Source organism: Argopecten irradians, chromosome 14, assembly GCF_041381155.1.
Source record: "Argopecten irradians isolate NY chromosome 14, Ai_NY, whole genome shotgun sequence".
NCBI lineage: Eukaryota > Metazoa > Mollusca > Bivalvia > Pectinida > Pectinidae > Argopecten > Argopecten irradians.
Genome location: NC_091147.1, coordinates 33659306 through 33678487, shown reverse-complemented (window position 1 = coordinate 33678487; position 19182 = coordinate 33659306). Strand labels below are relative to the sequence as shown.

Below are 19182 nucleotides of genomic sequence, written 5' to 3'. Positions count from 1 at the left end.
ACAGAAAAGGGATGATGATGATTATTCATTTTCATAATCAAATTCTTCTGAACACCTATAGAAGTTGAGTGTATAAGTACAAGACTGTTACAAAAATGAATGTGTTTGATCTTGGTATATAATTTTACTACTTTTGATAGAAGGAATGCTTTATATTTTAAAAATCCCACATATCTTTGACCAAAGAAATATATAAATGAATTCTCCTCGAAGGATTTTAGGCAAAAGATATTCATAGAAATTGGGTACATATCCCCAACAAGAATATACATTTACTCAAAAAAAAAAGAGTGTTTTTTTCAGAAATTATCACAAGATTCTATTGAAGAGTAATTGAATTGGAAGTAACTAATTATTTTTTCTGCGACCTGATAAAAGTAGCTATATATAGGTGAACTATTATTAATGTCAAATGATATAGGATAGATGCTGTGATATGAATAGTCAAATATCTCGGTGGACACACCTTTAAAAGCTTTAATGAATGACCTAGGGCAGGGTATCTGAGGTCAGCAAAGATTTTAAAAGAAAAACAACAAGAAAAAGAAGTCACGAAAACACTTTACCTCAATACTGATAAAAGAGTGTAGGATGTGTGCTAGTGTCGCGTTTGTACCGTGTTGACAGCTTCCATCAATCAAATATCATAGGCTATGTCTGTGTGATAGTGTGGGCATGTATAGAATTCTGATTTACTTAAATCACAAGCCTCACAACTCTTCTACTGATCTGTTCTTAGAGGAGTCCTAGTGAACAAGTATTCAAGCAACTTAAGTTTTAGTACACATGCTCTCAAATTTTCCATTTATTTACTTTGGAGTTGCAGTGGTTGGGTGGTTAAGTTGTCTAACTTTCTACCACTTTAGTCTCTGCCAGTGTCTAAGATAGGCTAGTGGTTAAGGTGTCTATTTTACAGCGTCGCGAGAGTGGTTAGGTGCCTAACATTTAACTATAGGGTTAGCCAAGTGGCTAAGGTGTCCTAGAAAATTATTACTTCATCTGTACCTCTGAATCCCTGTTACTAAAAGGGGAGTTGGACATTCTTTCACCCATCCCTTTCAGATCTTTCCTGTGATGGCCGTGTAGTTAAGATTGTCCAAATTTCTATCACTGTTGTGCAGTGATGAGCTAAAGTCCTATGTACCTATATTTACCCCTGATGACAGTCGTTAAAATGTTATGGTGTCAAGTTTTCTACCACCATCACCCAACATTATATTTTTGCTGTGGAGGCATAGTGGTTAATGTGTTCAACATTTGATTACTTGTCCGACACAATTGAACAACTAGTCTTTCAATTCTGGGTCACAGTCTCTGAAAGGTTAATTACGCTATTGGAAATGTCAGAGCTGTAAAGGTGACTATTCCAGGTTGCTAGTACTTTTAAGTTGTATGGTGGTTCAATCTCCAGGTGGTGGTGAAATACCTTAATCAGATATCCAACTTCAGGAATTGAATGTAAATAATTCAGTTATACTTCTGAAAGCATGCTAAATATCCTAATGAGTGATATACGCAAAGTCAGATTTGTTTATGATGTCACTGTATGGTATTAGAAGTCAGATTTAGGGTAAATCACGTCATTAACATTTAATAACGTTCTCATTATATCAATAATGAAACATCTGCTGTAGATATTTATCATATGGCAGTAATTGTATAATCCGATAATCTCTGAGTACAGATAGGTCATCATTAGAAATAGTCTCCCTATTTCCTGTGTTTCGATCTGCATAATTGCATGATTTCTTGTCACTTGGAACTTATTACTCGAAAACCATGCAATAGCCTTTTGTTTGTCACACCTGTAAATAATATTCAGAACAGGATATATTAGAGTTGCCTCCCTTGTGTGTAGGTATCCATTGTGACGTCATAATTTTTATTGTATTTGAAAAGCATTATAGATGTTATGGGAATAAAACATAGGCAAAGTAGCCTTCCTTAAAAACTAATTCCTTATAGCGAATTTCTTTAGATAAGAAATTCCTTAAAACTAAGGAATGTTGTTGAAACTAGGCCCAGATTGACACGATCGAAACCTGTAAGATAAGGTTGGTGTATTGATTAAGATATTGGAGACACCATTTCAGATAGTGTGATATTGAAAGTGCATTTGATAACTTGGTTAGAGACCATTCTTATAAGGAGACCCACAGCTTTAAGTTAGTGTTGTTCTCCCCTCGGTGATAAGTAGCAGATTTGTTTTCCAATAATGACTGATTAGAAGTATGGGAACTTTGTGTGTTCTCACCAACACTGCAAAACAATTAGATCAGAGAATTTCTTCATAACAATTAGCCGTATGAGGGCAATCACAGTCTTCTCCATGTGTAATTACTCTGATAACGGGCCGGGACGGGGCTGATCAATCTTCAACTCCATTGATCTGGAAACGGTTCCACTGGAACACCGTTCAGTGTGGAGAGGTTGCATGCTGGCTTGAATTCTGCACACTAGGCCAGTGCACAGCTGCACACTAGGCCAGTGCACAGCTGCACACACACAAAATGAAGTATTAGGGATTGAATGAGGCGAAAGAAAATCTCAACTATATAAAAACAAAAAAATAAGGAAGGATCCTTAAAAAATTTTTATTTTCAGACTTTCAAATTGTTTCTCTTCTCAGAAGGCATACCCTAATCAGAAAAAAAATTAATGAAAATAAATAAAAGCGAATACTACAATAACATAAACACAGAAAAGATTCAGTGTTAGATTTGTCGTCATGGCAACAAGGGAGATGTAATGTTATGACTGTTACCATAGCAACAAAGTAGATATTGAGGTGGGGTGGTTTATAACAGTACTCCTGTTCTGTTACCATAGCAACAAAGGAGATATTGAGGTGGGGTGGTTTATAACAGTACTCCTGTTCTGTTACCATAGGTTACCATAGCAACAAAGGAGATATTGAGGTGGGGTGGTTTATAACAGTACTCCTGTTCTGTTACCATAGCAACAAAGGAGATATTGAGGTGGGGTGGTTTATAACAGTACTCCTGTTCTGTTACCATAGCAACAAAGGAGATATTGAGGTGGGGTGGTTTATAACAGTACTCCTGTTCTGTTACCATAGCAACAAAGGAGATATTGAGGTGGGGTGGTTTATAACAGTACTCCTGTTCTGTTACCATAGCAACAAAGGAGATATTGAGGTGGGGTGGTTTATAACAGTACTCCTGTTCTGTTACCATAGCAACAAAGGAGATATTGAGGTGGGGTGGTTTATAACAGTACTCCTGTTCTGTTACCATAGCAACAAAGGAGATATTGAGGTGGGGTGGTTTATAACAGTACTCCTGTTCTGTTACCATAGCAACAAAGGAGATATTGAGGTGGGGTGGTTTATAACAGTACTCCTGTTCTGTTACCATAGCAACAAAGGAGATATTGAGGTGGGGTGGTTTATAACAGTACTCCTGTTCGTTACATAGCAACAAAGAATTGAGGTGGGGTGTTTAACAGTACTCCTGTTCTGTTACCATAGCAACAAAGGAGATATTGAGGTGGGGTGGTTTATAACAGTACTCCTGTTCTGTTACCATAGCAACAAAGGAGATATTGAGGTGGGGTGGTTTATAACAGTACTCCTGTTCTGTTACCATAGCAACAAAGGAGATATTGAGGTGGGGTGGTTTATAACAGTACTCCTGTTCTGTTAACAGAATTTATGTTTTTGGACCCTATAGACTGACCCTCCATGGGTGACTGATTGACTGAGCTCTGACTTCAAAGAGACCATGTTGGTGATGTAATTGGGAACAAGTCTTACAACATGCAGTTTCCCTCTGTACAGAAAACTGGAGTGATGTCTGGTCGAAATTTATGTATTTTAAATGAGGTTAAAAGATCCTTGATGTTTATTTGATAGGGACAATTTACGTTTTTTTAGTAAAACACCTGAGTGACTATTAGTGCTTGATATTTGGTGGACTAAGATATAGGTATGTACAGACTACTACACAGCTGGAGAGCTCAGGATCACCCAGGAGTCATCAACCCTTAGGTCAGGCCACCTGACTACAAGGTCAAAGGTCAAGGTCATGAGGAGCAACCATGGTGCCTATTTGGTAATTTGGCACATGGACAAATAATGATAAGTTAAGGTAATGATTGATGTACTATGGATTTGAAGGAGCTTCAAGGAAAGATTTATAGGGATTTCATTTAGCAAAAAGTGTTTTCACCCTCTTTTTATTTCCCAAAATAAAAATCTTGTTGGATAATACCTGTGGTGGCTAGCAAATAACATTTATCATTTTAGCTATTGAAAGTGACACTAGGTGTAAAGTTTTAGTTATTGACAATCAGTTTAACCTTATGTGGGAAACAATAATAGATATATTTTTGAGTCTTCTAAGATAGGTATGCTTAATTTAGGAGACATTTCACAACATTAAAACATCATGTGTTAATGTACTTTTGATCAACTACTCAAAATTAGTTCTTCTGCAATTTGTCAACGAATCAAAAGATCCTACATATCGCTCATGTACTTCATCTCTTTGATTTAAACCAATCAACAAGCTTCATCCATTTTTATCCAATGAAAAAGGAGCTTTCATTAAAGTGCATATGTACTTTATATTTGAACCAATCACAAGGGAGCTTCCTCTGCTTGTTAACCAATCAAAATGCATGACACTTGTGACTCTTTATCACAACAGGCCAATAAGTTTGTTTGATGTTGTCGATAGAGTGGCTGACCGTTGGCTAATTTTTGTGTGGTTTGGTATGAGAGATGAGGTGATAGTTTTATACCAAGCCACGCGAGCAGGTCATTATGTAAAATCACAGCTCTATTAGCGAGGCAATGGCGATCTGTTGCCGATAAGTACAGCAGACGGCCAGAACCAATACGATCTTACTTTGATACAGGATGTTGTATAAGACTTAGAAGCCAGTGCTTTGATTTCGTTACTGATATATAGACTTTGACAGGAACATTTTATTCAATCTGCGGAAAATCAGTCTGAAAAATAACAAGACGGACAACAATTGCTATGCATATATAAAATCAATAATGTTTTGATAACATGATCGGGTATTCTCTGACTGACCGACAATTTTAGTCCTTCAATGATGTATCATCAAATGCTTGTTGAAATAACGAACGACTTGATTGAGCTGGACGGGATTAGAGATGCTTGGCTTCATATTTACCTTAATTTTGTCTTTGTCACAGTGAATACTGACAGAGAGAAAATGTCAATTGATGACATTTTACATGGTGTGGGTGGCTATTGATCGACTTTGTCTATCTGCAGGGATCTATATACATTCTGATGCTAAAACACCCTGTTTTAACTCTAATGATTGATCAGCGTTGGTTATCAGGTTATTGGGTTACTTCAGATGAAGATTTCTGGAGAAAAGCTGAAAGCTATGATTGGAGCATATGGTATCTGGTAGCAAGAAATGTTCTGGTCTCTGTTGTAGAAGATGTGACCTTTGACAGAACATTTAGCCATCAGCTACTGCAAGGAGATTCCACTTCAAAAAGACATTCAAAGTTAATTTCACGGGATAATAAACAACAAACAAGCAATGTTTTTCTATGCTAATACAACCCTTCTTAGGAAAAAAACAAATTTTAAAGTCCATGCCTGAGTTTGGGGGGGATGTGCATAATGGTCACTCTGTCCTGTATTGTACTGTCCATTCCCAATTTGACAAAGTTGCCATTTTCATTTGACAGGCATATTAACAGCATGCATTTTCTAAACAAATTGAGGTCATATATTGGCCGGTTACTTTTCCTTTGTGTCGGAGAAATTGCTTTGCAAAACTGCCTGGCACAAACATTTTTTAAAAGCCACTTATAAGCATAATTAACAAGATCTGTGTAAAAACAAATTTGAAACAGAAGAAGGGCTAGAATATAAATGATATCCAATGTAATATCTTTTAGAATATTTTGCCTCAAAGTAGAGCCAAAGTTGTTATGATAAGGAGATATACTATATAAAACAACTACTACTGTAACCTATAGGGCTCTATGGAATGTGACACGGTGGGGAGGGGGGATAGGATTGCTGCTGTAACAGTAGGCTCGATATCACAAATCACATACATCGGCCATCAATATGATAAGTTTGACTAGAGTTATCTGCCCATTAGGAGTGTCCACGGGAAGCCCTGTAACATTAACATAGATACTTGTACTTTTAGAGGTCGTCCACATAATCGTGGAGGTCATACATCAAGTAGAGGCCAGAATTTATCTTTATGTTTGATAAAGGCGCGTAATAAAACTTAAGAATGTTAGATTTTTTAATCTGTCTGTATTTCTTCCTGTTTTTCTGGAGGTTACAGCGTACCAGTCACTTTATCAAACTTGTATACAATTTACTTTGTATCCTAACGCTGGCAAAAACGGATGTGTCTTGTCTTTTTGATTAATGTTAATTATAGTAGCTATAAAGACCACACAAGAACTGTCAAAGAAATATGTATACACAGGTACAATTATGTTGAAATGTACCATTTAGAAACTAATTAAAAAAAAACAGCCTTATTTATAAGCAGGTAGTCTTTCTACAGGGATGATTCCTTTTGAGGCAGACTTGACAGAACATTGGCAAGAGACTGACCATTTCTTTGCAGCCCAATGGGCCTTTTGATTTACTTAATAAAATTTACATTACTATTGATCACAGGTGCATCATGCATTAGATGGGAAAGTGTTTCAACCCCATGGATTTCAATTTAGGTCGAATATGTGCTAGTCCCCATTGACTCTTCAATTTAGTATCTATGTATGATGTTGACCACTGACAGCCAAACAGATAGAATTCGTTTAGGCTACATGGACTTTAGATGTAGGCTATAGTGTCTATATAATTTTGGCCGGATTTATAAGCTTTTGATATTGAGCCAGACACATCCATTCTTATTAATTAACTACACTCTCACCAATCATAAGCTGCTGCTATATCATTTAATAAGTATTCCCTATGTTTGTGTATTGATTTATAGTAAATACTATATTTAGACAATATTTACGAGCTGTTTGTACAAGAAACACTTACAAGATGTTTATGTACTCTATGGTAATGTTATTCGATGTTTAAGGGCCATTTAGTTCAGGCCAAATGGTAATTAAATCTTAAATTATACCACAAGACTTCAACTCTTGGTTACTGGTTCAAAACTTTACGATAAACTTTTTTTTTTTGTCCAATAAAATATTGTAAGAAAATGAGAAAAAAACAAGAGATAATGAAATGAATGAATTGACTTAATAACTTTTTTTTTTTTTTTTAAATATCGATGGCTTGAAAATGCTAAATTAAGTCACCACGGAAATATGTTGGGTTACTATGATTTGCATTTTTCCTGACAATGTATGCACTGGCTAACATCCAATGTTTGAGTGATGTGTATCAATATGTTTATTCGTTTTGACAGTTTTTAATTACACAATGATTGTTTTTTATTTTACAGAACACCAGAACAATGTCCGAGTGTGGTGTCCCTGTTGTCAGAGAGCTACAATCCACATGTACGATTTGGTGCGGCCATGGCCCTCGGAATCGCCTGCGCTGGAACAGGACTCAAGGTAAACTGCTATATCTCTGTTACTAAGAAATGCTTTCACTTAATGAAAAAATATATGTATGTATGTACCATAATTAGAATGCGATTCAATTGCAAAAAATATTCTTTTTTGATCATCTACAAAAATTGTAGAATTCCAGTAGTCAAAAAGATCTGTCCTCTGCTTACAATGGCGAGAATATCACTCAACACTGTCTCTTTTATCTCAGAAATATGCAGGCTAAACTATTTAGGCTTGCAGAAAACAAATGAAATGCCAATGTAGCAGGTGCCGTTTGATTGGCAGAAAGGTACAAAGGTCAAGGTTGCATGTCTTAAAGGTCATGTGGCCATTTGTACTCTTTAATATTAATCTTCTTCACTTCATGGAAAGTCATCTTCTTCAGTGCAGGTCTGACTGAAGTCAACAAATAAAAAACAAAGACAAAATACATGTTTTATTTTGTAATATGTCATGACCTACATTTTGTATATCCAACAAATCCATCTACTCTAACAAAATTAGGGATTCAAAGTTTCAAAGGATGTCAACTTGAAGATGTCATTCTAGTACCTTTTTTCACACTTTACCGTATTTCATTTTCTGAAGAAATTGCATTGGAGATGAACTTGAATTTTTTTTTTTAAATTGGTTAATTTTATAATAGATTTAGATTGATTATCAGTACCAGAAAATTGAGAAAGGCTTGATGAAAAAAAAGGTCCTTTTAAAGACTGAAATCAAATGGCCATATTTTGAGTGTGATTTTTTTATAAAGACATCACTGAAGCTATTGACCAGCATCCAGGTCAATATCGGGATTATTTATCCCCTCTGGTGTCACTAGATAAAGACGAAGCAATACTATAAGCCTTTCTTTATAGAGATAAATAGACTTGGAGATGTTCTTCCTCCATATGGGGATGTATTATCACATCGTCTGACCTTTCTAACCTTTGACCTCTCGTAATCTGACCTCAACTCCTCCAATCTGGCCTGTCTGACCTTTGGAGTCAAAGGTCAAACTATTAGCCAGTATTGTGGAGTAATAGGGTTTTTTCCCTACTGATTGATTGTAAGTTAATTTTCTGGCCCTGTAAATCCTGTGGCTATTGAGGAGAGATCTATCACCCACTGAAGATTTGTTACGAAATTACATGTTGTAAAAGTACATGTTGTTTTAGGTCAGGAAAAGCGAAAGAACCGACGGAAGATTTATAAAGGCCCTTCCTTAATGTACCATAACCAAGTTTACTGTATCAAAGATTCAAAAACAGCAAATCTTCATAACCACGATAACTGCCCAAACTTTACAATCCAATGATTATGATTAGTATGTTGTTTTACCACTTTGCACATTTTTTTTTTTTTTTTTTTTTTTTTTTATCAGAGAAGTGATAAAATGGTGCTTCATGTGCAAACCAAAGAAAATGAACATCTTTGCAAAGCTGTCTATGAAGGCTATACTTAATGTGGTAAACAATAGAAAATCAACATTTTTTTTTTTTTTAAATTCCTGAAGGTCAAGCTTCAAGTGGAAAACAATAGAAAATGAACGTCTTTTTAAAAAAGAGCTTGTCTCTGAAGGCCAATAGTCTAGATTGATCCTCCATTTATCCCCGTCACCAGTCCATGGATGCTCTGGTACTTATTGATGACTCGATATCAGTAGATATTATGTATAGCCTATCAAAACATGTCGTATTGGTATAAAGTTGATATAGAACATGTGTTGTTTGATTGGCTGGATAAAACCTGGGGACATATTTTATTGGTCATGTGACAGCTGAGGGACCAATCAGAATGATTTAAGCACACAATATACACAATTATTTAACCTTAACTTGGGGTTATTGAACCATTTAGTGATATATCTGTAGATGGAATGTGGTTAATAATGTCCTGGTCTGTTTGATAAGTTTAGGAAACTCATGCTTCCAATCACACTTAAACTTAGAACTCAATCTCCATTGGTCCCTCTTGATTTGTCAACAAATATGGAGCCTATAGCTATTGCAGCAGTCGACATATCTATTTGAATAAAGTTAAACAAAATTTTCAGAGTATAATTGAATTTCAAAACATTAGCGATATCTTGTAAATGCTTAAATCACCTTGATATGTTAAATTTGATCCTGATATGTCAACAAATTTGGGACCAATAACAGTGTTTATATAATACATATTTGAATAAAACATAACAAAACTGTTCAGAGTGTAATTGAATTTCAAAACAAAAGCCACGTCTTGTAAAGGTTTAAATCACTTTCAATGTTAAGATCAATTTCCTTGTTTTCTTGATTTTTTGGTGCCACTTCTGTAGTGTACTATATGGGTTCTTGCTTACTGTAAAGAAATTTATTTTTACGTTGATTTAATTTCGTATTTTCTTTTCTAACAACTATTTCATGACAATTTAATGTCATGATTTACAGTTTAATAGCTGTAGTTTACTTATGTAGTTGAACTCTTTTTGCTGCGATTTATTTTCACACATTCTAATTGCCTACGAAATAAGCAAAATACAATCGCACATGAAAATCGTTTGGCTTACAATATCTAATTTGTTTTATTCCTGCCAATCTCATCCCGTCGCCTGATATAATGTTTTTCTCTTCGAACTCCAGATTTTGTTCACCTGACAATTTTTTTTCTCCGATGATTTTAACATTCTGCCTCTACTAAAATACCACTAGCTTTTAGCAGGATATGGAAATATAAATCTGTTAATCCGCTAACTAAACCTGAACTATGATTCCTGAACATATCTTTCTTTTTCAATATTTTTTTTAGACAAACGTAATACCTTTAAAGCTGTAACTAAATATAACATTTTAACAATGCATGCAGGGTGTGCCCATTAAATCATCACACTAGATTAAATTGTTCGGCTGTAAACTGAGATTTGGTGACTATTTCAAATCCTTGTATTAGTCCTTTGGTCTGTAGTTTGACGTCACCATTCAGAGAGTGGGATGAGGATGGTCCAATAGGGAGGTGTTCTAGCTTAAAATATACTTACAAAGGCTAAAAGCAGCTTCCATTCACAGACAGATTATGGTTCTCCAGGGTCTCTGGATGTTATTGCTGCCATTCTCGGAGTAGAATTATAAAATCGTAATCAACTGATACGCATTTATACAGGTTGGTTAGGGTTAGAGTTAAGTTCCTTTACAAAAAGATCCAGATTCAATGGAATCTTCTACGTAAAAGACAAAAAAATTTAATACAACTTTTTATCACTGCTTTGGGAGTATTGATTTGATGGGATCCAAATATGATTCGAACTAGGAATCCAGCGGTGCAGAGTTATATAGCGGTAATATTATATGTCAGCTAGAGCATCTTAGCCACCTTGACACCTGAATCATTAAGGGGAAATACAAAGAAATATATGTGTCCTATAGGAAATAGGCGTGCAACCCTTATACAAACAAATAAGGAATTACTCAAACAGGTGAAGGCCAGGTCTGTGAGAAACAAGGAGTGTCGAAGTTGTTCCCATTTCGATGTAATTGGCATGGTAATACGATTAAATGAATTTCAGCTAGCCCGTCTTTCGTATTATGTAATAAGTATAGTGTATACATCCAATCTTCTCTCATCAAAGTGGATAAGCTTGACTGCCTCCAGCCACAAACTGTTTATCAAACAAGCGATGACACCCTAATACTCTCCAACAAGCGAAAATTCTATCCTTGACTTCATGAAATTAGAACTCATAACATCTCTCCAGGGCCGCCTATCAACCAGCCACAATTTCTATAAGCTGATGCAGTTTCCGTTTTCGTTGATATAGTCGCTTATTGCTTCATTTCCTATAAATTCAGAGACCATCTTGCCCCGCGGCTAATTAATCCCTGGCCATGACAAAAAGGTTGTCAATGTCAACAACTTCTAGGTTTGGGTTAAATAGTTATTGTGATTGATTTTATGCTAAGTAGGAATTTCATAAATATGGTCAACACTGCTAACCCTTTGAAACCTAATCATATTTTTTGTTTTTTTGTTACTGCAAATTAAACCAGCATATTTTTGCAGTGATTTAATAAATTCTGCAGCATGTCCACTGTAAATTATCCTGAGGAAACTTTAGTCCATCCATATTAATGCATATTTGTGGACATACACTTCTATTTTCGGCTTGATGCATGATGACAATTTTTGTTTTCTTTATGTCCATGAAGAACGTGGTTGCTTCATTTAAGTGCACCAGTAGACAAAACAAGAGTCAAACGCTGAATACATTTACCATCATATGTAATATAAAGTGTAATGTCAGTAGCAGGTGCAGCAGTTCAGACTGGTCCCTTTCTCAATTACCTATCTTAGAAACACAAACTATTGCATACATTTAAAAAAAGGATTGAGATTCAAAGTTGCCATGTTGCAAACAGCATATATATATAGAGTGTTTAGGTCATTGCTCTTACTGACAAAATTAGCATTTTCAGAAATAAATTTTAAGCGGTATCATCAAATTATTTTTTAATGACAGAAACAACTGTATAAACCATCACTTAGATTGTTTGTTTGGTTGTTTTAACATCCTTTTATCAGCTAGGGTAATTTTAAGGAAGCGCTAGGTTTATTGGTAGAGGAAAGCTGGAGTACCTGGAGAAAAACCACATACCAGCCAAAATACCCCACATTGGGTTCAGACCTCTCAGGACATCTTAACCACTCGGCCACCTGTTAGGACATCTTAACCACTCAGCCACCTGTCAGGACATCGTAACCACTCGGCCAGCTGTTAGGACATCTTAACCACTCGGCCACCATGGCCCCTCATCTTGTTGAGCTACTTCTATAAACCACTATCAAGATAAATATGTTATGTTCTGTATTTTGATTCTAGTGACGTATAGTTAGATAGTACGCCTGTATCAATCTTACGCAGTATCATCTTGATCTTTGTATGTTTTGTAGTAATTAGCCGCCCCAGTCTTACATCAGGACGATGTACGTATCTATACACTAATAAGATCATTATAGCCTCTAAAACAGGTGCTGAGGGTGTCACTAGACATCTGTCACTGCCTATCGTATACCTACACAGCTTCCTTAGGCTATTTCAGGACATCTTATCAATACTGCTAATGGAACACTTTATTTATATTTTAACTAACACGTTAGGATAGGGTTAGGATAGGCAGTCACTGAAGACGAAGAAAAAATAAAAGATGTTTGCCTGAATAAATTAGGTTTACCCAGTTATTTATTGACATTAAAATTGATTGATAGTTTTTTGTCAAGATCAGGTTGTTTTTTTTTTCATCATGTCACTATGTAATTGCGTAATACCTGTGAGTTAACGTAATACAATTGATTGTCATACTTTGTATCTTCAAAGAAGACTGACTACCTTTTAAATTGAACTTTCATCTTTTCTTCAATATGCACATGCAATTGGATCAATACAGAAAAAAATTGTTTAGGGGAAGGGGTTTTTATTCAGTCATTCTTGCACCAAAAAAAGTCAATTACCTAATATTTTGATTTCTATTCTGTGACTAAAGATGGATTTTAGTATAATCAATCTGATAAGCTACTTGGGCAACAAATCATAGTTTGTTATAATAAATGACCTTGACCTATTTTCAACGTTACTTTACATTCCAAATATGTTTGAATTAGCTGATAATAATTCATAGAAAAAACAAAGATTGTATCAGAAAAACAAAATCATAGAAAAAAAAAACAGGTTTGTGTACGAAAAAAAATGGTTTGGTCAAATAAAAACAGCAGTGGTCACAATGACATTAAGATATGACTTTATATTTGCACATTATACAGGGACAATGTGTATCTCAAGCTGATTGTTTCATTTCCTCGAGCTTCGACATTTTTCCATAAATATTGACCCATTCAAAAGCAATATGGGTAATGAAGAGTTCAGTAAAATGGGTCATAGCAGCTAGGCCAACTATACACACAGTTGCATCATTACGGAAAATGAAGGGGAAAAACTATTGAATACTTTCAATCAAGTTTCTTAATGAGTGTGTGAGAGAGTTAATAGTGATGGGGACATCACAGGAAGTCTGTACTGTGTCACCAAATATTGAACACAATAGGCACTTGTCAGGACCAGCCTCCGAAGTAACTGTTCGGGCTTCTATCCTCATACGCCTGGGGACATCACAAAGACACACCCAGCGGGGATAACCATCTAGAATGAATAATTACTCTACTTCATTTACTTTTGATTAGAAGACAGCTTTTTTTTGTGAAAAATCGTCGTTATTGAATGTTGCGAAAGAATTTTCTTAGGTTTCAATGTGCGTGGTCATGGCCATTTTGCTTTGTGTTTATGACAAATAAAATGATTAAAATTTTCAGTATCCTTTTGTTTCGTGAAATATTTCATTATGAAAAATGTACACGGAAATGGGAATCAAAAGAAGACGAAAATTATGTGAAATTCCATTAAATCCAATAATTGCTTCCTACCAGTTTGGCTCTAAAGATTTCCTTTCTCTTAGAATATTTGGTCATATGGTGCAATAGTGTAGTTTGAACCTGGTTTAATTAATCCCATATAAATTGAAACATGCAGTGGTGTGACTACATAAATGACCCCTGTTACCCAAAAGGTCCTGGGATCTGTAATCTAACCTTGACATTATGTACACGTCAGCATATTAAGTGGTGTGCTCCCTTAATTTTGTTATGTCAAAAAATTTGATTCCCAAAATTTCCCACAGTTTTTGAAGCATTTCATTATAAATCATTTTGATCAACACAGAAGCGTATTATGATTTGTGTTTATGAGAAATTCTCTCAGCCCATACTGACAGACTGCATTACAAGTTATCTTCTGTTGAAATAAGAAATATTCTGAAAACTCCCATTTCTGATAAAAAAATTTTTATTTATAAACAATAAAATAGTCAATCTTTATTCTATTTCTTAATATTTCACATCGGCTTGAATGTTTCAATCCTAGTTAAACTCTTACTGATACACGTCTGTACAATTTTTAAAAGGCTTCTGTGTTTTAATTAAAGTTTAAAAGTGATGTATACTTGAGTCTTTTGACACACTGGCATCTCAGCAACAGACTTTCCTGTTTGTTGTTTGTAATTCTAAAATGTCATGAATTCCCGGTTTTAGAAAAAATAATCAAAGAAACCAAATTGAAGAGACTGAAGAAAACATGTTTGTGAATAACACCTGTGTTAGAAAACTTATGTGTGAGGTCTTATCAAGGTGTAGGTTTTGTAATGCCCGACTCTATGGCCATTTATCAGCAGAGACAAGGACAATTATGCTGACGAAACTTCCACTTTAATCTGACCAGGAGCCTTACGATTGGCTGATCAAATCAAACAGCTTGTAAAACAAGGGTGATGATTGGTTGTTGGAATAAAGTTTGTAAAACATAAGTGTTAATTGATAAACATGGGACACCTGATATCTAGAGCTTTATGTGTACTCTAGATGTTAAGGAAGCAGGTGGGGGTGGGGGTTGGAATGCAGTTCTATAGTGAGATGATATCGAGGGGAAGGGGAGGGATAGCGAGATGGGTGACGTAGAGTTGTAAGTTACTGCTTTCAAATTCATTGCATATAATTCTGAATGAAAGGGACAGACAGTCCTTAGAAATCCATGTCAGTGTATAGACAAAGATCTGCCAATTAAACATGTACTTTTTGACGGCATATCAAATTAAATATAAATCCTAAAATAAAAAATGGTGTTCAGTATGATTGGATCTGAATTGGGCGTATAGCTAAATTAAATGTTAACTTACATGTTGTAGAAATCAAGTGTCTCTACTATACATAATATGATAACTATATAAAACAGCTGTTTAGTATTAATTTCTGGCTTTCTGGCCATTTGTTGTCTAACTTATGTATTCACATTTGGATGTATTGATGTGGCCAAAAAAAAAAGCTGATGGTTGGGTACGTCTTTCTGCACAAGAACAGCAATTTTTTCACATCAAAGATTGGGGATTATATTGTCTTTTTTATGCAGTATCCTGATTTATTTCAAAAGAACATAATGACTGACACAAACTTTTGAATGAAGTTATCAGAAAAACAGATCTCTCTTAATACAATGAATGTCAGTCACTATATAAAACTTTCACATTTCCCTTTGATATCATATTTACAACCACTGTTGACATCAACCAAATCTATATTCCACTTTGATTTCCTGAAAATCTTTATTTTCCTTTTTGGTTTTAACTGTCTTTGAATGTGAATTCAAATGTCCTTGGTATTTATATCAAAGTACTTTTGTCAGAGTTGTTGCCCTTTGATATTCTATAATATTTGGGACAATAAATGATACCATCATTATTTTACACCAGTGGGTATTTTTTAAACTGGAAGCAATGATACTGTGGTATCCATTCTTTGTCCAAAATAAATATTCAGCTGATCAGTTGATCTATCAGCTTTTCTCTCATAATAATATCTGGAGTTATGGCCCTTTTTTCACATTGTTTTCTGCTTTATAGTAACATTACCTGATGTTGGGCGTTATTTTTATTAAAACGATATTGTAACCATATATTAGAATATTTATTGGAGTTATATGGCCTACTTTTACACATCGAAAAACTAGGGGTTTTTGTGTACTTCATTGTAAGTTAGTCTTTTGTAGACCGTTATGGTCCTTGTACTTTTGCGTTCAAATGTCTTTGAACTATGAGATAATGTAACACATCTTTCATGAAAAACAACCAGCTAACTTCTTAGATCTATCAGTACTGTTGATCACTTAATGAATTTAAAAATGTGTAGATCAACCTCAATGCCTTATATATGTACTGCCCTTTTGCTTCAGTGAGATTTTCATGATCAAAAATCCTTATGTTTTTACAATTTTTTTAAGAATATTAAAAAGACCTGTTGAACAATATTTCAGGAAATTTCAATAAGAGCAATTTCCTCTTCTTTGGAATGTTAATTGCCATACAATATAGAAATAGAATTTGTATTCTTTTTGACTTGATTTTCATAAGGATGTGGGGGAAAAAAAGTAAAAAAAATCATTTCGCCACTCTGTAATTACTCAAAATGATTGCATCACTCATCAAATTGTCTATACCTTTCTACTTCAGTAATTAACTTGCACTTGAAATAAATCATGTAATTTTTTTCTCTATTTCTTCATCGTTTAATTTTAGTGATTATGATTATATATGTCCCTCATGAGGTTTTTTTATCCACATTTCAGGAAGCAGTAAGCCTATTGGAACCGATGACTAATGATCCAGTCAATTATGTCCGCCAGGGGGCGCTCATCGCCCTCGCTCTGGTTATCATCCAGCAAAACGAGGTCACCTGCCCCAAGGTAAGGATGTAAGAAGCTGTACTGCATCAATAAGAAAAATGTGTATTTTAGAGGAAATGGTAAAAAAAATTGGGATACAACAAATGATGTGAATTTTTCTCTAAACATAGGTATTTTTCTCTATACATGTATAATAACGTTTATTACTCAGGGTGGAAATTTTCTTGACAAACAAGCCAATCGTAACCAGCATTAATTTCTCTGTCATATCAAATTACCTCATTTTCAACTTTCTTTATAAAAAATTCCTGTAAACAGAAGAATTTCACAAAGGAAAAGAAAACATTCTGTAAATATATAGAACAATTTTTTTGACTAGGTAAATTTGCCTTTTATAAATTATAGGTATAGGGAACATAACTTCACTCTTCACCCCAAAAGACACATTTAGGCTCTTCTAAATCAAAGCTAGGCCAGTCCATTATAAAATTTCAGGGGTGAATGAGTTAATTGTTAAATATTGGTGCAGGTATCCAGTAAAGTCTAGGGTATATTCTTAAAACTTTTTGTATGGGACATAAAAAAGGGGCAATATTCCTTATCTAAAACAATCCCTAGGGAGCTATATTAGTTTGTTCTGCTTTATGATGCAATATTCCTCATAGTTTCTTTATATCAGCATGGACCTACTAAATTCCATTACCTCCATTCTAGCTTGACAGATTCTTAGAATATCCTCTAGGTCACCAGTATGAGGAAGTCTGAGTTACATGACATCAGCCCTTATATTTGAGCTTCATGTCATTTTTAACCTGAATAAAAAAATTTAAGGACTTTTCAAGGACAGACAACATGAAAAGCTCCCTTCTGATTGGTCACTTGTTGGCCCTAATCGGCCCTATTGTACTCAATTATTGATATTTATATTGGTCTATGGCCTTGAGAAAGCGTGTATTGCTTCAAATGAAAACGTTAGATTTTTCAGTGAGTGACTGAAACAAAACAAAAATAACTGGGCTACTAAATAATTAAAATCGGCGAAGAAATATTTCACTTCATAGAGCCATCTGATAATAAGGAATTTTTGTGTAAAAGTCGTGTTTATGAGGCATATTTGGATGAAACCCAACTGTAAGGCATTTATTAGAATTTGATAGGTTAAACCCCATGTACGTAGCATTCCCTGCTTACACAACAAAAGTGTTCAATTCCATACTACGATCCTTAACCGTGCCAACACACATTTTCACTTTTGTTGTTAGGCGAATATATCTGAGATAAATTAGAAGGAACTTTGATTACATATTTTATGGTTTGGTTGAATTATCTGCCTTTGTGTTTATGAATTTTATTATGATATATAATTTTATTACCCATGTAAATACAATGTGAAGTACACTTGATCTTAATAATGTGTAATTGATACATGTATAAATAAAAAAAAATACATGTTTTACGATGAAACAAAGTACATCATTATTATGTAAGATCTGTTGTTTAACCATCATCCATCATCAAAAATAAAAACAAAAACCTATATTGCAATTACTGTAATTGCGTTACCGTAAACTTTCTTATTTTCATGTAGTCTGTTTGAATTTAGGATATTTCGTAGACAATGAAGAAATCACAGCAAAATTGTTTCAAGTGCAGGTAAAATAGAATCATAAAAGAATTGGTCGCCAAATTACATCTGCGTAAAAATTCTTCGGCATGAAAATATTAAATTAAGTCATAAATTGGTTTACAGTATATGTCAAAACATACCTCATTTACTGTAGCCATGATAAAGTCTATATGAATAATTTATAGTACTTTATGAAGTATTTAATTTCTACTTCTTTTAGTGAAGTAATATAGATTTTCAAAATTCTCAAAATAGAACCCTACTCCTTTTCGTGGCTATAGTTCATTACTCATATGGAGCAGTTGCATCTGTAGCCGATGGTTTTTCTCTGGGTACTCTGATTTTACATCACATCCTTCATAATACAGCCAAACCTGTGACAGTCAAGAGACAAAAAGGATTGATCTTTATATCCAGCGGTCTTTATATTCAGGCAAACTTATATTGAAATTACCGATTTGGTGATAAAAGAAAGTTACTTTAATAATAGAGAGGTCTTTTTACAAAGGTGCTATGTTGCTAAGACAAGTTTTACTTTAGGGATGAAAAACAAAACAAAAAACAGACCTGAGGAAAAGCGTCTTAATATATCGCCCTACTATAAACTACACAGGTCCATGGGGCCTCTTTTGATCTAGTTTGTAATGTATTTTATCTACACAATGTGAAGTTCAATACTAAATGGGGTGATTGTGTAATTTGAACCTGAGTGGGTGTTATAGCCAAAAGATATCTACATTAAGTAATATAAGTTTG

At 34.5% G+C, this 19182-nt stretch overlaps 1 protein-coding gene across 1 annotated transcript in view; it reads left to right on the top strand.

The window, feature by feature from the left end:
• LOC138308195 (26S proteasome non-ATPase regulatory subunit 1-like) overlaps positions 1-19182 on the top strand; it is a 206243-nt gene that overhangs the window by 164228 nt on the left and 22833 nt on the right. The window contains exons 22-23 of the mRNA XM_069249141.1: positions 7450-7564; positions 16743-16859. Coding sequence (XP_069105242.1) covers positions 7450-7564; positions 16743-16859 — 232 coding nt within the window. The remainder of the gene's footprint in view (positions 1-7449; positions 7565-16742; positions 16860-19182) is intronic.